At 43.1% G+C, this 22942-nt stretch overlaps 1 protein-coding gene across 4 annotated transcripts; it reads right to left on the bottom strand.

Moving 5' to 3' along the window:
• Positions 1–6718: 6718 nt before the first annotated feature.
• Positions 6719–22637, bottom strand: LOC135104373 (alpha-(1,3)-fucosyltransferase C-like). Of its 4 annotated transcripts, XM_064011733.1 has the most exons (7): positions 22234–22637; positions 15333–15399; positions 13330–13859; positions 12334–12459; positions 8615–8945; positions 7529–7688; positions 6719–7305 (listed from the first exon to the last, which is right to left on the bottom strand). In XM_064011733.1, the coding sequence occupies exons 3-7, from the start codon at positions 13744–13746 to the stop codon at positions 6861–6863; spliced, it is 1479 nt and encodes a 492-aa protein (XP_063867803.1). In that variant the 5' UTR covers positions 13747–13859; positions 15333–15399; positions 22234–22637; the 3' UTR covers positions 6719–6860. The 4 variants fall into 4 exon arrangements, with proteins under 4 accessions (XP_063867803.1, XP_063867802.1, XP_063867804.1 ...); XM_064011732.1 differs by lacking the exon at positions 15333–15399; XM_064011734.1 differs by lacking the exon at positions 15333–15399 and having other exon boundaries at positions 7529–7685.
• Between the last annotated feature and the right edge of the window lie 305 nt (positions 22638–22942).

The following is a 22942-nucleotide window of genomic DNA, read 5'->3' as shown; positions in this document are numbered from 1 at the left end:
TAAACGTAATCTGCCAAAGTGAAAAAGCCCCCACGACCTGAACGGGGAGGACGGGTGGAAATAGGAAAGTATATGGTTCAGGGAATGTCACATGAAAGGCTGACGTTTTTTTTTTTCCGCTTTCCTTATTTTTTCCCATGTTCTTGTTCTTATGACCTTTACAAGCACCATTACTAGAGAATAAAGGGATTAATATGATTTTTTTTTTCAATGCCATTCTTGTCAATGCTTCCCACAGTAATTTATAACTTTTAAAAGACTTATTTTTCGTACTGTTCTCAAAAATACATACTTCTGTACCTATGCAAGGGTGAAAAATAGCCTCATTCTTCTTTTCTTTACGTCCATCCAAAATATTCAATACAATGATCTCAGAGTTAAAAAAAAGACGACTGTGGGAGTGAAAGGGTTAGAATGCTTGGAATTTTTTTTTTTTTAACGATATAACGAGTAACAATGAAATAAGAGACTGCTTTATTATAGTATTATATTAAATTAATCAAGAAACATGGTTATATTTCATCGCTTGGGAGAGAAAATACCAAGCAAAAGTGTCTCTTTCTTCTTTATCATTCTATTGTCAGGCACTTTTCGTTTTCTCTTTTCACACGGCAGCGTTATTATATTTTTTTACTTGCGATGTATGCTTGTGTCATGTGTCTCTTTCGTGGATGCCACTTTACCTCTCTCTCTCTCTCTCTCTCTCTCTCTCTCTCTCTCTCTCTCTCTCTCTCTCTCTCGCTCGCTCCTTCTGGGATTTACTTCTGTAATTGAACGGCGGGGAATAGATGAGAGAGAGAGAGAGAGAGAGAGAGAGAGAGAGAGAGAGAGAGAGAGAGAGAGAGAGAGAGAGAGAGAGAGAGAGAGAGAGAGAGAGAGAGAGAGAGAGAATTTGCGACTGCATCTCATTACGAAACTAATGAATTAACTATTTGCAAATGAAAACGGAATTGTAGCATCTGTTTATCTATCGATTTATGTATCTTCCTTTCTTTCTATCGATTTAACTATCTATTTATCTATCTATTTATTTATCTACCTTCTTACCTATCTTACCTGTATCTATCTTACTACCTACCTACCTGTCTATTATCTATCATATTAGCAATCCACCTATCAGTCAGTCTATCTGCCTATTCACACCTGTCTATCAAGCAATGCAATCAGTGCGCATGACAATTTCACTTAAGTTTACCACCGTGGAATACACTCGTAGTACAAATGAACCTCGTTATTACCAAGTCTATCAAAACGTAGACTTTTTTTTTTTCAATTGTATTTCTATGACACGCAAAGTTCGGAGACAATATGATCGTGCTTGAAGAGTTTAAGGGAGCTACTTTTTACCATTAGGAACAGCGGGGAGGAGGGCTTAATGGAGGATATCTGGTGTGTGCGTGTGTGTGTGTGTGTGCCTGCATGTATGGCGTTCCCTGTGACTGCAAAATCAATGTTAAATGCGTGTGTTTAGAGGTATAGGAAACGTTATACATGCAAATACAGCCCAAACAATCCCCCTTAATTTTTTTTTTACTGTTATGGTCATCTTTTTGTTAACATTCAGGGCTCTGTTAAAGAAAATAAATAATAATAATTTGCAAGCAGACACAAAAAAAGAGGAAAATGGAAAAAAATGTGTCCTTTCAATAATACAAAACTATTTAAGAGACAGTAGCACAAGAAAATATGCCTTAAAATTTTAAATGTTTATGGGGAAATTTCTGTCGACCACTGAATGGGTTAATTTCTCTTTCCCTGCTCCTACTGATAAGAAGATAAGTTCCCTTCAGCTCTTAACGCACGACCATACTGTCTATGATCTTTGCATGCAGCAGAAATGTGACAGGAAGAAAGGCTTGTTAAGTGGTAAGGTAGATTATGTTTTGAGAGATTTGGTAATAGCAAGGTTCATTTGATCTATATTCCTTGGCGATAAACTTTTAGATAAATTGTTCTGAGACCTGATTGAATTGTTTGAAAGTTAGATAATGAATAGGTAGATAGATAGATTGATAGGTAGGCTGCTAGTGAGATGAATAGACAAGTAGATGAGTAATAAGATAGATACAGGTAGGCAGACAAACTGATGGGCAGCTTGCTAATAAAATAGGTAGAAAGGTAATCAGGTAGATAAAGTGATAGGTAGGTTGCTAATACGATGGATAGACTGGTAGATAGGTAATATGACAGACACAGGTAGATAGATAATGCTACAATAGATTTGGTACTGGCAAGATTCGTTAGTATTGGAGAAACACCAAGAACACTACGCCACTAAAGGAACCTTGGCAAGTCCCCCAGTCACCTCGCAGCAGTTGGCAGGACGCGTCAGCTGAGCCTCGAGGCGGGGAGACTCAGCGCGAAGACTCCTAGCTGCGTTAGAGTCATTAGTTAGGCGAACGACCACCTGATTACCATCCTAATGACTTCGTCCCCAAGTAACTCAGGCGGGGGGATAAAAACTTGAACCAACATGACCTAGGTATTGAGAGAGAGAGAGAGAGGGAGAGAGAGAGAGAGAGAGAGAGAGAGAGAGAGAGAGAGAGAGAGAGAGAGAGAGAGAGAGAGAGAGAGAGAGAGAGAGAGAGAATACACATCTTAGAACAGCTGAGGAACATAAGGAAATAAGGGAAACTGCAAGAAGCAACCAGGTACCAGGCCTACACGTGGCAGCCCCTGTATCAAACTTATATACGAGTACCTATCTAGCTACCTATTCCCACCTGTCAGCCTGAAACAAATGGAAATATCCGATAAGGAAACGCATTCGTACAAGTCAACCATAAGAAAAAAAAAAAAAAAAGAAAGTATAAACACATTTCTTCCAGCCATTTTTAAGAAGCTCCTTATATAACGGAAAGCTGGCGTAGTGTAGGTGATCTTTCACCTTCGCTGTTTCTCTCATTTCTCGCCTCGGACTCAAAGTAAGGCCCGTATTCAGAAACGAACTGCTCTCACCACTAAGAGTATTCTGAACGGCTACAGAGATGACTAGCCGGGTTTTCTATAGTGTTTATCCTGTTAATAATGAGAAAATTTAGCTAATCTGTCCCTAGAACCATAAAAAAAAAAAAAAACACCCTTAAAAACCCGTGCAGCTTCATTTAAAAGAAGGTCGTGGTGCGGCGCAGAAGTGTTTCAGAATATGGTACGAAGACGCGCCTCTCTCCTCTCCTCTCCTCCCGCTTTCTATCTTTATGGCATCAATTAAGAGGACCATTCTTCGCACGAGAAGCTATTTCGTGTTCGTCGAGAGGTGAACGATGAGAACAGGAAAGGCTGGAGGCAGTTTCCTTTCCTCTATGCCGTTTCTCCTTATCAACACCCACACGCCCTACCTTCTTCCACCACTGCCGCCGCCATTACCACCACCACCACCACCGCCACCGCCAGCCTCCACATTCCCATCTATACACATTCCAGACCCAGCGTTTCACAGCCTCTTTCTTCCCTTCTGCTGCTATAGTCTTTTGTTAACTTTCAGCACTAAAAAGAATTGTTTGGATAGACGCTACAGAAAGAATAGGAGGTTACTTTCGTCTTTCTCCAAGCTAAGGAAGTATTTGAGGGACTGTAGTGAACAGAACGTTGTAAGTGATTGTGGGATTGAAAATTTTTTTAGTAATGAAAGGGTGAAAAAACTCAACTGATGCAACACTTCAAGGAATACAACCCTCGGTTCATTTAACCCTTTGTTATAGGATTTTTCCTTTATTATTTTCTCACAGGATGGGCAGACGAATCTGGTTATGCAGTACTATATCACAAACGCTCTCTCTCTCTCTCTCTCTCTCTCTCTCTCTCTCTCTCTCTCTCTCTCTCTCTCTCTCTCTCTCTCTCTCTCTCTCTCCATTGTCTCCACCACACACACACACACACACACATTGGCAGTTTCAGTCCTGCCCTCCGCCACACCTGCGTCTCTCCCTGCTGTGCTGAGTTCGGTCACAAGTTGTCGTCATCAAGAGGTTCATTCAAGCGTCGCATTATGAGCTCATTGTCTGGTTTGATTTACGCAGCGAGTGGCGGCGGCGGGCCAGAGCACAGTGTAATTCGCATTTGAGGAAGAGTAAGGTGGAGACTCGAGTGTAAACCTAGATTGTGCTCATACTGACAGCTTATAGCGGAAAGGAAGCATACCTACTCCTTTACTAATTTATTTGTATACTTACTTATTTATTTACTTATCTATTTATTCCACTTTATGCCTGTAAACAAACACACGAACGATCGCAGTTTAGGCTCAGTTGATGGAGTGATGCAGAACTCGCTGGACTTAAGGAAACTCAAAGACGCCGCACGTTCTCGGAGCTATTACAGCCATATAAGACTCGTGCCCAAAAGATTTATACATTTACAGCAAGGCCGCAGTGTGTCCTGCATTATATGTAAGCTTCATTGTTATACGTGACTCGGAGTTGTTAGTAAGATTAACCGTTTTATGTAAAAGAAATTTAGCTAAGGGATGCAACTGAAAAACGTAAGTTCACTGTGGGTGCCAGTCCCTTAAGACAGTCCAAAAGCAAATTTAAAATGACATCGTAAAGTGTCTTGAAGGATAAGGAAAACTCTTTAGAATAAGGCTTACTCTACAGCCACTATGATGTCGGTTACAAAATAAGAGCAGTGTGTCATGCATAAAAAGGAAAACCTGGATGTTCGCTGATGGATTGGCGGAACAGTGACTGAGGCGTGGAACAAAGGCGCGTTGTCGTTGTCATATTACAAACACAGATCCACAGATTTTTATTTCCACGCAGCAGAACTAGTGAGGATCGGAATCAAAATATACAGCGCTGAAAGCCGACACGCGATGCATATATCAGTCAAGGCAATATGGTGATGACGTGAAGATTTTTTTTTTTTTTTTTTTTTTTGAGAGAGAATCCCTGATAAGATCGGCAGAAGTTTTCCTTTTTGTAAATAAGGAGATTTTCCCAGACGGAGAAGGGTCAGAGGGTAAGCAGCACAACTTTAAGACAACGTGGGCCCCTATCAAGACCCCGCGAGTCCGGAGTGCCGAGACTAAAGGAGACAGATACGTAAAATATTCTCACAAGACACCGGAGGAGGGGGAAGCAGGACACGGAGGCGGAGGCGGGTGATTTGATGGGAACACTTCATACCACACAGACCAATCTTCATAAAAGTAACTGTCTTATGTACACCAGAAATTAATCTTGCATTAACAAACATGGAGAGGAGAACTGTGGCTTACGTAAACTACGCTGAAGAGAAATGAGGAGACTGGCCGTAGAGACACGAACAAGACTTTCTGTAAACACTACTGATGATGTTCTCACTCGGGAATCTTGCATTAGTAACGGCGCCACTCTCTCATACTCGTTTTTCTTCATCAGTGTCATTCTTATTATTTGCTTTCCTCGTATCTTTTAGAATTCATACAGTGTAACTTTCATATTCCCAACATTTTCATTGTCAAATTAGTATCTACGTACAGCGTCATTATCTCCATATGGTTACAGCAGACTAGTTTCTTGAGTACGGAGTTGCCAGTAACCACCAAATAATGTTTGTTTACATCTAGAGGAGGACGGACATTACAAATGGAAATGGCTACTCTCAAAAACCTTTCTAACTGCCCGAGTATTTCAAGTCCGTAAGTAAGGACAGGGACAGATATTTGGATAGGCAGGCCTTGAGGCAAAAGAAATAAGAGAAGCATCGCCGCAGTGAGCCAGTAGCCGCAGTGATGCCAGTTAGGCATCACTGCCTAACTAGGATGCGTTCATATCATTACCACTGCTCGTTTTGACCTTTCATTGTCAACGCTAAACGGGAATACGAACTACGAAAAACTTAAAATAATCTTGGAACCTGACGATAGCTATGGCCCAGAAATCTACGGTTTGTCCAGTTCTCCCTGTTATGAGCTGAATACCCCAATCCAAATAAGGCCTCTCATAGCTAATGATTGTCTCACCTATAAATCACTTTCTCAGTGTTTCTATGAATGGACCAGTGCGGCCCCAACGCACTGAACATAACGAGTGGTCAAGATAATCTGAAACCTTAGAACAGCAAAAAAGACAATAAACAGTTTGTGTGAGATCATTACATCGTCTGTCAGACTGGAGGGTTGTCTGAGATGGTTCTCTGAAAAAAAAAAAAAAAAAAAAAAAAAAAAAAAAATTATATATATATATATATATATATATATATATATATATATATATATATATATATATATATATATATATATATATATATATATATATATATATATATATATATATATATATATATATATATATATGAATAAGGTTAAGAATACACGTGAACCAGAGAATTCTAATTTTCTTAATGAATGAAACAAGAATGGAAAAGTCTGAGTATATCTAAACGTAACAATTTGCAAGAAAGCGGGATAAAAAGAATTAAATTCATGAAAGGGTTCCTGCCATGACTTTCTCTTGCAGGACGCTTCCCAGGACAAGGCGTCAAACATGAAGAGGAGGAGGAGGGGGAGGAGGAGGAGGAGGGGGAGGAGGAGGAGGGGAAGGATATACAATGGTCACCTAACAACGTTCCTTATTTCCTTGTGCTGCAAGCGGGTTGAGGTGAGGTGAGGTAAGGTGAAGAGGCAGGGCTGTGTCGCTGAGCCAGTCAGTGATCACCGCTTGTCATACACTGAGGATTTCATCTCCAGTGCCCTTTCATACATCAAATGTGATACATTTATTCACTAAAATATCTCTCAATGCAATGGTAAAAAAGAAGTCTTCAAAATATACGTGCAAGCAACTTTTGTTGCCGCGCCTGTACGAGGAAATGTTGCATCTTGTCGGAGGCACAGAACAGCAGTACTAAGCGAGGGAGGGAGAGTGAAGGCAAGATTTTCACGCCCAGGTCCAGACCGGAGCGCGGCACTGGCTCGCCGCCCGCCACCAAGTCGCCAGGTCCCGCTGAGTGGTCCCCTTCACCTTGCCATGCAGTCTGAGGCACAGCTCACACAGGGGCGGTCTCAGCGTCGGCTTCCAAAAAGCCCGCCACAAATGGTATTCAGCATATTCTTGAGGCGTCTTCTGAAGGCGGCGCAAAAAATGGCCCAGCTGGCGTGGCGTGAGGCTGACGGCGTCGATGTAGGAGTTGGGTGGCAGGATGGCCGTGTAGTTGGCGCCCCCCAGCACTACGGGCACCAGGCCGTGCACTAGCGGCCTCCACAGCTTTTCCGTCACATAAGCGTCACACAGGGCGTTCTCGAAGGCCAAGTAGAAGAGGTATTTGGGTCCAAGCACCTGCCGCCAACACCTATCACCACGGTGCTCCTCCCTCCTGCTGCACCTGGCCGTGTATCAAGGAGCCAGGAACCATATGCAGGGGTCATAAATAAAATTCTGTGCATTAGAAACAAGAGGAAGTAAATCTAAGCATAATATATCCAAAGCGAATTCCTTGAGTTTTGCTACACAAGACTTTCCTCCCAATACTTCTGATACACCTTGGAAAATATTCGTCTCATCAGAAATATAGAAACATTCCTGTGTTTCGTAAAGAAGACAGTCACCTCAGGGGGCCACACGCGCCGTAGATGTCCACAGGAACGTGCAGTTGGAGGCGCCTCACGTAGTCCTCGCGGCGGGAGATGGTGTGGCAGTGGGAGGACATCCACGCCACCAGACGAGGCCGCTCCAGGAAGGCTTCCCAGGAATCCCCCGACTGGTCTGCTGGGAATAATCCACATTAATACACTTAGCCGTCATTTGTGTGTGTGTGTGTGTGTGTGTGTGTGTGTGTGTGTGTTTCACGCACACCTCTTTCCTACGCTTTTCTTTGCAGAGTTACTGAAACTGCAAGGTGTTAGACTCCACGTTGTTATCTTCTTTGCTCTTATCTCCCCGTCTTTTAAAAAGTTTCAGTACCTCATTGCTTCATCAGCGTCCTGTCTTCACGTTTCAACCTTCAGTCTAACAAGCCGGGTGGGCTGTGCACCGCTGCCACGACGCGGACTCCGCGTGTGAGGCGCCATAGATAACAAGGCAAGCCATCCACTAGATTAAGAGGCTCATGGAAATCACGCAAATAAACAACTGAAATATACACAACCCAGTTTCTAGAAAATAAATAAATAAATAAAAAAAATAAATAAATAAAAGATAGAAAAATGTCCTTTCATCCTTCAGTGGGCCAATGGAGCAGTGCGAGCCGTGCATCACCACTCGCCCTGCACTCAGATGCGAGTGGGCGGCGAGCAGGAGCCTTTGCCGCACATCTCTACCATGCAGCGGTGAGGGAACGTGAAAATGGGACGAGCATAATTTCAAGCCCGAGTGTATCCCAGCCACCTGGGACCGCCGCTCTGGCTAAAAAAGGAATTCGCCAGTCAGATAGCGCAGAGGCTTCCTGCACTGAGAGAGAAGCCTACATTTGCGTATAGATTAGCTCCGGGTGGCGAGGGGTGACTATTTGCTCCCCGGCAATGAGGACTCTGACCTTCCCCCGCCTCTCCCTCCCCTTGGGCACTGAGCCATTAGGAAACAATTAGCAGCATTTTGTAGCAGGGGAGTATCGCTTTGGGTACATACGCCCACGAACAAAAGGATACATATGTTTATATTTTTCTACAAACATACACATACACGTACACACGTACCTACTTCCCTGTCGACATAGTGGGACCAGCCAAGGGGAAGCAAGCGAGGCAGAGTTTTTCCCAGGCGAAGAGCGGAGAGGTAGGCCACGTAAGGGGAGCTGGAGGAGTTGAGGAAGGTGGGGCGAAGAGGTGAGGAAAGATTGTTATGTGGTGGAGGGACTGTGGAGCCTGCTGAGGTGGAGGTGGAGGTAGCAGGACTGGTTGTGGAGCGTCCTTCTCCTCGGTCAGGCAGTGGCAGCAGGGCCCCGTAAGGCTCCAGGACATCTGACGCGGGATGGTAAGTCATGGTCCAGTTGAAGAGACTGCTTAGGTTCCGAGGGGCGGCTTCCTCCTGCAGGTAAGATTTCCTTTCAGTTTTCAGTATGTTTTTTTAATCTGTTTTTACCCAGGACTGTTTGTAGTTTAAGTTGTGGACTGACTTGTTAGCATTCTTGTTATGTAATATGTTTGGTACTGTGCGTAATTGAATGAGTATTAAAAGGAACTGCAAAAATAGGACAGCATTCTCAAAATGTCCTGTCGTCTTTGTCTCGACTTCTTCCAGCAGGCACTAGGGGAAGTTGTGAGGACCTTCAGGGATGTTCTTTTATGATCCTAGTCTTATGTGAGGACACTGTGACAAACTGGAGATAGTGGTGAAGGGAACACTTGCTGAGGAGCGAATACTTTATGTCTGACTAATTTCCCGCGTTCCCTTCACCATCTACCATTCTAATGATAGTTTAACAAGACTGCATCATCAATAAAAAAAAAAAAAAGAACATTCATGAAAACCCTATAAATCCCCTTTCCAGCCTCTGAAAACTGCCCTTATGAGAAAATGAAGCGTTTGAGAATACTGGCCATAGTAAAAAGTGTGTACTCAGATATAAACAAACAGTGAGGCAAAAGTAAGCGTGGTGCTGAAGGAGTTACGGAATTATACAAGACACTGGTGATCGCTGTGGTATTGGGTGATGGTCAGGCGTGCGCTGGTATGTGACGTAGAAAATTCAAAGAGATGAAAGGGTGGAGCAAAAATGAGATTACGGAAGGAAAAAATGTATGTACGAGTAAATGTTGGACGGCGAATTGTGGCAGGGAAAGACCAACTAAAGTAATAAAAACATCAAAGGAGGCTGAAGAAAGGCGGCGTCCAGCTCAAGTGGATTTCATAAGAACGGAGGAGGAAAGCGAGATGGAAGTAACGAAAAAAAGAAAAAAAATTAAATAAAAAAGAAGTTAGGGTAAAAAGAAAGCCGGAAAAAGAAGAAAAAGAAAAAAAAAGAACTTACAAAGATGTCAGAGAAAAAAAGAAGAAATATGAGGAAAACGAGATGGAAGTAAAGAAGAAAAAGAGAGGGAAAACGCAAGAGAAGCCTGGAAAAGAGGAAAAAAGACAGTGAAGGAAAGAAAAATTTGCACTAATGGACACAAATATCCGGGGGAAAATGGAACACACACACACACACACACACACACACACACACACACACACACACACCAAGTCAACTCCCTACCTAAATGCTATTAAAATGGGACTGGGAAGTGGCTGGCCAGTTCAAGTAGTGCTGGTGGCGTCCTCCAGGAAGCTGTGGCGACTGGTCATGAGCAGCTCGTGCCAATAATCTTATGAATTAAGGAAAAAGCATAAAAGCCTCAGAGCAGCCAAGGAGAGCAGCATGAGGAGGTAGAGGAGAGCAGGAGCCAGCACAGCCCAGCCCAGCCAAGCACAGTGCAGCTAAGTCCAGTCTGTCGTCTTGGCTCCTCCTCTCAGTGCTTCTCTTCATCTCAATCTGGGGACAAACGAGCATCAAATACGGCACAAACTGACGGGGAAATCCGATAAGCTGCAGAAGTGTTGGTGGACATCAGAGGAGGAGTGTGATGAGAAAGGCATGACTCAGTTCTGATGTGAGTTTTAAAAGATGAGTGGCAGGATTATTGGCTGTGTTACGTGTGTTTTGTAGGAAAAAAGAAAAAAAAGGATAATGACATGGGACAACAAAAGATCTATATGAGGAAGACATGGGCAACGTGAAGCATCCTGCGAAGAGCATTGACGAGGCGATGAAACGAAGCGAAATTCTAGCACAAGGAAACTTCTGAGATAATGAGGAGGAGGCGATGCGGCATAGAATATTCAGTAAGAGAATGCTTTTTTCTTTACTTTTGGAGTCTAACGAGGAAATCAACATTTTTATTCTGCACTTAAACCTAATCATATCCTCGTTACTTGTATGAAACTAAGGCGAGGTGAACCTGCACGCCCCTAACCTCCCTCCCGCGCCTAGTTATTGTCTGAAAGAAGCGGGGCGATGCTGCAACTATTCAGAGGACAAGTAGAAGGGATGAGATTTCCTTCCTATCGTTGGTCTTACCCCTACAAAACTACTACATTAGTCATAGAAAGATTACTACAGACATAATCCAAAAATAGTCCCATTTGACTTTGTTTACATGAGCGGGAACAGCACATTAGTCACTGTCAGTCACTCAACATTAAAACGAATGACACGTGTCTTCAGATCGGTTATACAGCAAACTTCCCCGCCACACGCACACAAGACACCGGCGACGCGCTGCTTCGTGAATCACTCCCTTGCGGTGTAAAAGTTTGACAAGCTTTAGTCTGCGTAAAATGTGGTAACTTTTAAGAGGATTTATTTTGTGGCACGTCAGTCTCCCCTAACTATTCAACGTCTTTCCTGGCACATCGGGACTGAGTTAGACCTGCCAAGAAAAGGAGAAAGAGAGCAATAACGAAGAGGGGAAGGAAGAGGAGTAGGAAATGGAGGAGGAAGAAGAGGAGTAGGAAATGGGGGAGGAAGAAGAGAAAGAGGAGCACCTGCAGCAATAGCACCAGCCTTAGCAACACAACAGCAGCGCCGGCGGCGGCGGTTGCAGCAGCGGCGGAGGCTGCGGCAGCGGCGGCAGCAACAGCAGCAGCAGCAGCAGCAGCAGCAGCAGCAGCAGCAGCAAGAGGCGCTGTAAGACCAATCGAAGAGGACCACAAGGACGTGGAAAAGGAGGAAGAATAGACGTAGGTAGAGAGGGAAATAAAGTTGGAGGATGGAGACGACAAGAAAGAGAACGCAGACGAACAAGAGTGTTTGGTCGTCGAGTACAAAGAAGACGACGATGATCAGGACAACGACGAGAAAGAGAGAACGGGTCGAGGACAGTAAGAAAGATGAAGAAGACAAAGATAAGCATAAGAAGGTGATGGGGAAGGACGAGGACGATGATAACAAAGTCCAGGAGCAGAATGAGGAGGAGAAGAAGGCAGGAGTAAGGAGATGCGCAGTTAAAGAGAAAAATCAAGGAAAAAAGAACAATGTGTGGGTCGATGTCTGCCTTGCAGCCGTGACTGATCCGTGTGTGGCGCAGGGAAACCAGGGGAACGTGAATGGGGAAAAATTTAATAAAAAACATGGGAAGGGAATAAGAAGAGGAAGAGGAGGAGGAAGAGATGGAGGAAGACGTGTATATTTGAGTATTATATTGTATATTCTGCAATGTTATTTCATGGTATTCTATTATTACATATTACATCATATTATTCTTACGTTTCGTATTTACTCTGAAAGTGGTCTAGTTTTTCGTCCTCTTCCTCCTCCTCCTCCTCCTCCTCCTCCTCCTCTTCCTTCTCCTCCTCTTCCTCCTCCTCCTCCTCCTCCTCCTCCTCCTCCTCCTCCTCCTCCTCCTCCTCCTCCTCCTCCTCCTGCGTCAGTCCTCACCAGGGAGCGGTCGTGAAGCTTGCGGTAGGCGGCGGCAGAAGCGGGCGGTGCCTCCACGTGGACCCACACCCACCGCTGCCACCACTCGCGCCCACGGGGGAAGTCTTGCACATCAACGCCCTGAGACTATGAGAGAGAGAGAGAGAGAGAGAGAGAGAGAGAGAGAGAGAGAGAGAGAGAGAGAGAGAGAGAGAGAGAGAGAGAGAGAGATGGCGAATGCTTAGCGACCAATAGTACTCGAAAATATTACTAGGAAACAAGAAAACGTCGCTCGAAATTATTATAAAACAAAAAATGTGAAATATTTCAAGTATCCAATGACTGTCACAGAGATTCTCATTCTAAACCATTTCTACGTGTCACTTCATTCTAACTGTACTTAGTGGAGGAGGCTACTGGGCTATTCAAGGATGTTCTCATGATTCTAGTGATAGTTTAACAATTACCTTGTACCATCAATGTGAAGAAAACACCACAAGAACCAGACCAATCATCTCTATTGCCTTTGAGAATATTCCTTGAAAGCCAAAAGTGATTAACAATCCGTGAGACAAACGGAGTCATTGTAATTGAGTGGAAACCTAATCATGATATCAATAATAACCCTTTCACTGCAACTTGAGACACCTTATCTCAATTACTAGCCACTCTAAGACATCTTTTCTTGTTTTATAGCCACCTCCAAACATTGTGCAAGCTAGAAATTGCAAAATCTATTCTTTTATCCCTTTCTTGCTTGTACATCCTTGTAAATATTCCATGCATTGCTTTTAATTGTGTGAATTGTTGCATATCACAGTTAAAAGGTAAAGTCGCGAACAAAGGCCAGGAGGAGCAGGATGAGGAGGAGGAATCAAGAAAAAACGAGGCATGTGTGGCTCGATATTTACCTTGCATCCGTGACTGGTCTGTGTGTGGTGCAGGGACAACAGAGAAAAAGGAATGAGAAAAAAAAAATAATAAAAACAAGAAGATCGCTCAGTGGCGTGGCCTCACCTGGAAGAGCACCGCGGCGGCCTCGTGCTGCGTGGAGCGGTCATGGGTGAACACACATCGAGTCTCCGGACACTGCGCCGCCCCCAGGTCCATGCCGCCGCCCAGCCGCACCCACCACGACTTGCCGAACCACGATGTCCAGAACAGTACAATCTTATCGCCCTTGCCGCCCTGCTGAGGACCTCTCTCACCTGACGACTTGCCCATCGACTTGAGAGGCACGGTGGACACCTCACGTTTGGTGGTGATGGACAGACCCACCGGCATGTCCTCCTGGAAGCCATAACTGACGTGCTGGCTGAGGTAGTTGTCGAGGGTAGCAACCAGGGAAGACCACACGCCTCGCCCAGCCGCCAGGAAGAGCCCCGCCCCCACCAGCCACAGGAAGGAGAGCCGCAGCCTCGCCACCCGCACCATGCTGCCTCCACTCTGCCATCAACACGCCACACCGCCACAACGTCACGCCCTCACCTCGCCGCCCGCTTCATTTTCATTCTCTCCTGGTGGTTCTCCTGTCGCCTCGGGATGGCCTGGATTAAGAAAAAAGTGACGTGTTAGATAAATATCATCACTATCGTCACCACTGCCAATAGACTTTATAATCCTGGACATTAAGCCTCTTTGAGCTTTACTCTTTTTTTTTTTTGTCGTCTGCCTCTCTATTCCAGGCCGCCCCAGGCAAATCTTTTTACCTCATCCCTCCATCTATTTCTCTGTCTTCCTTATCCTGTTCTTCCACTCTTACGTTATCAGTAAAAATTATTCATGAAACAGTGCATCGAAAGACAACACCCACAGCTACTTCTTCCTCTTCTGATGATTGTGCTCAGTTTTCCTTCCACCCTCTTGTTTATTTTTCATTTCCACTTCTGTGTTTCCTTCTGTACTGACTAAACATAAGGAAAAGAAAAGGAGAAGAAAAATTACAATACTGCAAAAGGCCAGTTGATCTAGGCAGCTCCTGAAAGACTGACCATGAAAACTGACTTCTAGTATTTTCAACCATATTTCACTCCTCAAGAACCGCCGCAGTCTACCACGGCCATAACCACCACCACCACCACCACCACCACTTAGCAAACTTTTTATATATTCTCAGTCCCACTTCTGTGTTTTCTTCGGTGCCGTGTAAACATAAATAAAAGAAGATAAAAAGAAAAGAAATTAGGAGACTGCAAAGGGTTAGTTGATCTTTATTAAGTGGTTTTTGAAAGACCGACTGATGAATAACCTGTACTATTTATTCCCTACCATGTTACTCTCCTCAAGGGTCGGCACAGTCAGCTACAGCCACAACGACCACAGCCACCACCACCAATAGGCCCCCGACACAACCGCCCACCATTCGGCAAACTTAGTAAACCACTTAAGGGATCCGAAAGTTTGTTTTCTTCGTAGCTATACACTGGACAACATTTCCGAAAACTTGGTGGCTGTTTTTATACTACTCCTTGAAAACTTTTAACTTTTCATCTCGATCCTGAGGCGAATAAACCCAATACCGTGTTGTCGCTGGGAAGGTATTTCTTGTCATTATTTGCCATTCTGCATTCTAAGTGATATTCAGGCAGTGGATGTACGTTGGGGGAAGGGGTAGGGTGTGTCTGTCTGTGTGTGTGTGTGTGTGTGTGTGTGTGTGTGTGTTTATGCTTTTCAGGAACTTATTCCCAAACATATTCCCAATGCTTCTTGGAAATACTTAAATCTATGATGAATACATTTTCTAAAAAGGCACCACCACCACCACCACCACCACCACCACCACTACCTTGGTTTGGGTTTGTGAATCGTGCCCTGCTAAAAAATAAAAATAAATAAATAAGTAGATAAATATGGCAATGGAAGTGGATCATTTGTCATCCTTCTTAGTGAAACAAATCCTACAATAACTGCTACTGAACTCACACACATTTCTCTCTCTCTCTCTCTCTCTCTCTCTCTCTCTCTCTCTCTCTCTCTCTCTCTCTCTCTCTCTCTCTCTCTCTCTCTCTCTCTTCTTTAACCTTTTCTTGTGGAGTGGCGAGCGAATCAGACCTCTTTTCCTCTTTTCTGCCCTTGGTCAGTGTTCTCCTTGACACAAAAAAAAAAAAGAAAATAGATGAAATAAATGAATTGAAATAAATAATAAATCTGATTTCTCCTTGAAACAAAGAAATATACAAATAAATAAAAATATAGAACAATAAATAAAACTTCCACCTTTTGTTTTACCTTCAGCCTCAGCCATCCTGGAATGACAACCAAACAACTGACTCATTCACACAGACTCGCCCCGAAGCGCGTAATATTTTCCTCACGTTTATGACCTTTAACCTTTTCATCGCCATGGTCACCCTCTGCTAACATTCACAGCCCTGCAGGAGACAGTCTACAAGAACACACGAAGAAAACATAATAAAAAAGAAGGTTGATTTTATCTTTTCTAGGATGCTTAGATATTTGATAGAGTTTCTGATTCTCCCACTATTTGTCGCCGCATCGTTTCATCTTCGACACCCTTAGTCTTCTGCGCTGTCCTCCGTCATACTCATTACAAGCACGTCTTCTTCCATTGCATCCATAAACCTTCTTAGTCCTCCCTCTCCTTCCACTGCCGGATAGAAGAAACAATGCCGCAAAAGAAATTGCCTCAAAAGTTATACGTACCAGGAAAGTATCTGGGAGCGAAAACGTTGGAAGTGATATCTTAAAACACCTTTTCTAAATTGCTTCACTTTCTTATTGCTATGTATTACTACACATATTTCTACACTGCGAAAATGTGCCAGAGACTGTAGTACAAAAGTTAAGTGTATATAAAATAACAGGTGCCTATGCAAAACATTGTCTAGTAGTAATATTATAAATACAGTCACCTCAAACACCTTCCCCATGTCAATTCACTTTCCTGCTGCCACGCATTGCTACACCCGTTGACGATCCCCCTGATAACCACCAGAAACATTACAGAAGAGAACGTAAGAAGTAAAACGGGACAGCAATGCACCAGGTAGCCTACAAGGAAAATAAGGCCGCAGCAAAAGACCAGCACTAACCTAAATGAGGCAGTTGATTCCACTGAGAACCGAAGAGAACATCATATATTCGTCGTTCTCCAGCTCAGAATCCACAAGCTGCCGGCTTCATCACTTTGGCGGCTCTTCCAGTATCGCCAGCTTATTTCTTCGCACTGCACCTTTCCCGTGTGCTTGAAAATGGTGAAATATTTGCATTTTTACATAATCTGACTTTCCAGTTCCTCCCTTTTCCAGGCGGGTCTTTTTGGCAGGCGTGACGTGGGTGTCCTGAACGTAATGTATTTTCTCTGTATATACCTGTTTGCTTGCATATGCTTATTTACATTCTGAGTAGGCGGTCGTATCTCTCTCTCTCTCTCTCTCTCTCTCTCTCTCTCTCTCTCTCTCTCTCTCTCTCTCTCTCTCTGATGAAAAAAAAACAACGATATATAGAAAATTTCAGCATTCAGTTTCACATTTTTTTTTTTTCATGTTAGGTAATAGTCGAAAAATATATTGCGTCCCATTCTGCCCCCTCTGGTAATTTCTCCCTATGTTCATTAATTTCAGTATTATTGATTCCACGCAAATTGGCCAGCAGATATTGGCTGCATTTACTATTTGCCACGTGCGAGTGTGTATGTACGTGTGATGGTGGTGACTGTGGCAATAATAGGACAAAGTTAATGTTCGTGTTTGATATAACGCTTTGATTTCGTAGCGCTTCTATAATTTATTGGCCCAGCGTTGATGTGAAATTTTGGCATGTAATGTGTATGTGCTTAAATCATGTACTGACTCTTTTGTTCGATTACAATTATGCTCCGTTTTTTTTTTTTTTTTTTTTTTACCATCAGAGAAATATAGAGTACGAAGTGTGTTTAATGTAACGCTTCCATAGTTTATTGTTTCAGTGTTAACGTAATGCATGTAGCGTGTGTGTGTATTTTACGAGTACAGTGTATTTTTACGAGTACGCGCGTTTCTTCGAAAAATACAGTACCCTCATTTTTTTTTATCGTCAGAGGAAGGCAGAGGAAGTGACGTCTGTGCTCTTCTACTTAGCAAGGACTGTCTGTTTATCTAAGTAAGGAATTACGTGACTCTATCTACTCGGAAGGGTAGGTGATAGTGGCGCCACAAACAAAAGGAAAAGAGTGGCGCCACAAGGAAAAGGAAAAAGAAGAGTGGCGCCACAAACAATGGAAAGAGAGAATAGCGCTACAAGCAAAGGGAGGAGAGAGTTGCGCCACAAACAAAAGAAAGAGAATGGCGCTACAAACAAAGGGAAGGAGAGAGTGGCGCCACAAGCAAAGGGAAAGAGAGTGGCGCCACAAGCAAAGGGAAAGAGAGTGGCGCCACAAGCAAAGGGAAGGAGAGAGTGGCGCCACAAGCAAAGGGATGAGAGTGGCGCACAAACCAAGGGAAGATAGAATGGCGCCATAAGCAAAAGGAAGACTGTGGCGCCACTACCATTACTTGTGTTTCTCAGCCAGACAGTAAAAAGTTTGTTGGTGTTACTCATACAGGTTTGCATTAGCCTCCCTCACTTCTCCACGTTTTCTTTCATCAGTTCTCGGGTCTGAGTCCTGCAACTGATTTTAAGCCGGACTCATTCTTGTTCTCAAAACCTGCTTTCCGTTCCTTTCCATTATGTTCTGTTTAGTTTTCGAGGGAAGACAAGGAAATCCCTGAAGACATATTTTGATTCACGGCCCCCCCTCACCGTGAGTTGACCCGCACATTCTGGAAAAAGGACGGAAACATTCTTCCTATGCTGTGTTTACTCTCTACATTCACAACAGACGGTACTCACATCACGCTAGATACAAAGCAATTCTGCCATAAGATTATACGACCCAGAAACTAAGTCTATATTAAGAAATAAAAAAAATAAAAAAAATAAAATAGTGAAAGTTACGTTCCCGAATTTACTTAACCGAGACCAGCGGGCGCCACCTCGCCTTACGTGTCAGTGAAATACGGTTGCACTTCCACTATTGGCGCTGCTCGAACGGATTTCTAGGAGCACCAGTACATGTCATATCATTGTCGTGACCGAGAAGCTGCACACTCACAACAGAAAAGGTGTATCTTTTACTGATGTTTATATTTTGTTCCTTTCTCTTTCTTAGTGTATCTTTTTTTATTTTCCTTCATTTATCTGTCTTCTTGTTTCGTCTATCTTCTTTTGCTTCGTAAAGTTACCACATCGTTATTTTTCTTTTACATTTACAATTATTACGTCTTTATACTCGCCATGACAGCCTCAGGGGAGAGGTCGAGGCAGGCAGCGAGGAGAGACAAAGCGAGAAGTGAGTATCTCATGACGTGACCTGATGGTGGTGTGCGCGTGACGTCACACTGCAGCTCGATGGTGCAGGGCGCGGGAGGGGACGTGGAGGATGGGAGGGCGAGAAACGAGGAGGAAGAGAAAGAGAAGAAGGAGAAGGGTATGGATGGAAAGGAAGCCGTAATAAATGAGACTAAAGATTTTTTTTTTTTTTATCTTTATTCATCCACTTGTAATCATTTATGTCTTGCAACGTCGTCGTAAAGTGTTCCCGGTTAAGTGTGTCGTCTCGTCCTTGTCTCCATAAGTGTTATCATTATACATGTCCTCTCACTACTCTGTCTTTCCCTTCCCTTTAATACACTGCCCTGTATTCGTGTAAAGAATAAACCTCTTCTTCCTGGAGCGTATACAAATGATCTTGTATGCTCGTATCTATCCTCTTCCTCTTTTTCTTCCTCCTCCTCCTGTTCTTCCTCTTCCTCCTCCTGTTCTTCCTCTTCCTCCTCCTCCTCCTCCTCCTCTTCTTCCTCTTCCTCCTCCTCCTCCTCCTCTTTTTCCTCTTCCTCTTCCTCTCGGGATAAACTTATACCAAGATTTTGAGTCCCTATTCTCAAATATTTCACTATCTGATTTTGCGTACTTTCAATATGCTGTAGTGACTCAGGTGATAATTTAACAAGGATTCCACCGCATCATTTAAAGGAAGAAAACGCAAATGGGATGTCGACTAATCACCTCTTGTGACCTTTGAAAATAGTCATGATGAAAGAAATAGTGTTTCGTAATATGGACTCCGCCTTTTCGTCATTTCCGCCGCTCGACGCTCTCTTTTTCCTTTGCATACCATTTAATTTACTTCGACATCAACCTTTTATTCCTCTCGTCAGGGTCTCTGTTATTTATTTAGTTTTTTTTTCACTGCGATATGCAATAATTCACAGCACTAAAAGCAGTAAAGCAATGTATTTATTTTTTCTCTCTTACACGCGTCTGCCAGCAAAGAAAGTGATGGAAATGGACAGAGTTCGAAATTTCTTGCCAGTATAACATTTGGAGGTGAGTGCAGGACGAGAAGATATGTATCAGAGTAGTGAGTGATTAAGGAAAGACGAACTAATAAAAAAGAGCAGTGAATGGGTTAACGTCACTCCAGCAGACACACTTTTCTCGCAGAACTCACTTGGATATTACATCATCAACGTTCATTTATTATCTACACCAGTGAGTGTTTTTTTTTTTTTTTCTTTTTTGTTATCTACAATACTGACTATCCTTTCCCTCATGATCATCCTTTACGATCGCGCAACGTGCTTTCCTTCCGGCAGAACCTTCTCTCTCTCTCTCTCTCTCTCTCTCTCTCTCTCTCTCTCTCTCTCTCTCTCTCTCTCTCTCTCTCTCTCTCTCATTCATTCTATTTGCTTCAAACTTGTACAGGATCGAACTAAGGTGAGCGTATTCAGTTATGCAGTCTTCTCTCCGTGTGCTGGACAGGAAATGTAGGATTGGAAAGACCTCTAAATGCAAGATTAGATGGGTTGAGAGAGAGAGAGAGAGAGAGAGAGAGAGAGAGAGAGAGAGAGAGAGAGAGAGAGAGAGAGAGAGAGAGAGAGAGAGAGTCGGATTTACACAGTTGGGATTTTTTTTTTTTCACACAGATTATGAGAAAGATGAAAATAATAAAGAAAAGTGAATTAGTTCTGGTTTGCGGTAAGGCTGCTTTGCGTGGCTGAGTTCATGAGACCTGGCCTGCAGTTTAGCTTCACATGGCCAACCGCCGGAGGACAAATAAACAAAAAAAAACACCGATTAAAAACGGGTTAGTCCCACTGAGGCTCAGGATTGTGTAAATACTGAAAGTTTAATCACCCTTCTCTAATTTGGAGTGATGCTTTCTGGTTCTTTTCCTTCTGGGGACTGGCACCTCAGCAGTCCTCGACCAGTGCCCACTCTTACGTAAAAACACACTCTTTGTCTAATCTGCCACCAACGTAACTCACACCAATGTCCCAAAAGAGCCTGTCAATGGTATCTTTGTTTAATTCATCTACCATCTTGTATTCTTATTTTTTTTTTCTATGTAGAAGGGACACAGGCCAAGGACAACAAAAATCCAATTAAAGAAAAAAAAAAGCCCTCTGAGATGCCAGCCCCAGAAAAGGCTCCAAAGCGGTAGTCAAAAATTATAGGATAAGTGTCTTGAAACCTCCCTCTTGAAGGAATTCATGTCATAGGAAGGTGGAAATACAGAAGCAGGCAGAAAGTTCCAGAGTTTACCAGAGAAATGGATGAATGATTGAGAATACTGGTTAACTCTTGCATTAGAGAGGTGGACAGAATAAGGGTGAGAGAAAGAAGAGTCTTGTGCAGCGAGGCCGCAGGAGGAGGGGAGGTATGCAGTTAGCAAGATCAGAAGAGCAGTTAGCTTGAAAATAGCGGTAGAAGACAGCTAGAGATGCAACATTGCGGCGATGAGAAAGAGGCTGAAGACAATCAGTTAGAGGAGAGGAGTTGATGAGACGAAAAGCTTTTGATTCCACCCTGTCTAGAAGAGCAGTATGAGTGGAACCCCCCCAGACATGTGAAGCATACTCCATACATGGATATTTTACATTCCTGTTGCACTTTATGTATTCATTTTTTCTTTCTTTCTTTTACACGCATTTTTTGTATATGTATTTTTCTTCTTTTCCCTTACTGTATCTATCTATCTATCTATCTTTCTATCTATCTATCTATCTATCTATCTATCTATCTATCTGTCTGTCTATCTATCTATCTATCTATCTATCTGTCTGTCTGTCTGTCTGTCTGTCTATTTATCTATCTATCCATCTATGTACTTATCTATCTATCTATCTATCTATCTATCTATCTATCTATTCATCTATCTATCTCTACATAGTATGACTGTTTAACTTCATGTCTTGCTCATTGTTTCTGGGAAAAAGCCAAGGAAACCACCCGGTGCATGGCTTATACCTCAGGATCGATTCGTTTGACACGCAAAACCGCGCCTTATTTCCCGAGGTTCATTCTGGTTGGCTGAGAGTCTTGTAGTTGTTAAACCAACACAACGAATCAATGTTGCAGTGCATGAGGCTTACGTGTGTTTGTTTGTGTGTGTATGTGTGTGTTTGTGTGTGTGTGTGTGTGTGTGTGTGTGTGTGTGTGTGTGTGTGTGTGTGTGTGTGTGTGTGTGTGTGTGTGTGTGTGTGTGGGTGTGTGTGTGTGTGCGCGCATAGCTTTCTATACTTAGATGTTGTATAAGGTAAGCATTTGTTTTTTTACCCAACTCTATTTTTCCAGGAGATTGGGGACGAAGAGGGAAGAAAAATGCTAGGTTTGCCTGAACGCTGAAACATCGCCAACAGTTAAGAGTAACAAATAAACGATTTATAATGTGCAAAACAAGGACTGTCGTAAATAATCCATACCAAGATGCAACCTGGTAACGACATGGACACACAACAACGAAAGCTAAGAAAAACAACAACAACAAGCTAATTCACAAAATAACACTTACAACAAAGATATCATGTTAAGATATCCACTGCAGAGCTGCGAGGAGTAAGCAAAACTTGAGGGACTTACCTAATTGATCAGAACACTAACCTCTCGGGAAAATCCAAGTATCGGACCACTGCAGGACGAGATCGCTAACTTTGGGCCAATCCACATCGAGCTGCTGAACACTCCACTGCAGCGCACCTAGACTCACACGCTGCCAACCGACTCCACTCACTAATGCTACAACAACCGACTGAGCTCTCTCCCGTCTCCCTAGTTGCCTTCTTATTTTTCACAATGCTTCGTGTCCGTTCCATAATGCCATGCCGGCTGGAGAGCGAAATCGACTGGCGCGTGTCATCACGTTACGTTCAGAGACTCTGCAGCACGGCATGGCAAGGCCAGACGGCATTGCACGGAGCAGAGCTGGCGTTGGCGGTGGTGGTCAGTGGATTGCGTAGGTGGCAGGATGTGGTGCAAGTAGATGAGAAGCGTGATATGACATGTTGTGGCGTGTAAAAAAAAAAAAAAAAAAAAAAAAATATATATATATATATATATATATATATATATATATATATATATATATATATATATATATATATATATATATATATATATATATATATATATATGACTGGGGCTAGTCACAGCATATCGATAGCATATGAATTATTAAGGAAACTAACACTTTTCTTATAAAACGAGAGTTCTAGAAGAGCTGAGAAGTAAAAGAAGAGTAAATAATTTGTCTGAAGATGGTATAGTAAAAGATATTGAAGATACAGATGTTGCAGTGCCAAGGAAAATGATG

Source organism: Scylla paramamosain, chromosome 10, assembly GCF_035594125.1.
Source record: "Scylla paramamosain isolate STU-SP2022 chromosome 10, ASM3559412v1, whole genome shotgun sequence".
Taxonomy (NCBI): domain Eukaryota; kingdom Metazoa; phylum Arthropoda; class Malacostraca; order Decapoda; family Portunidae; genus Scylla; species Scylla paramamosain.
Note: the sequence above shows the minus strand (reverse complement) of the source record. Positions and strands in the feature narration are given on the sequence as shown.

What these genes read in the sequence shown, in the direction of transcription:
- LOC135104373 (XM_064011733.1), bottom strand. Translation starts at nt 13,746, where the DNA reads ATGGTGCGGGTGGCGAGGCTGCGGCTCTCCTTCCTGTGGCTGGTGGGG. An exon ending in CTATGTCGACAGGGAAGTAG is followed by an intron (nt 7,689 to 8,614) that starts GTACGTGTGTAC and finishes GATTATTCCCAG; the next exon opens with CAGACCAGTCGGGGGATTCC. An exon ending in GGCGCGTGTGGCCCCCTGAG is followed by an intron (nt 7,306 to 7,528) that starts GTGACTGTCTTC and finishes ATACACGGCCAG; the next exon opens with GTGCAGCAGGAGGGAGGAGC.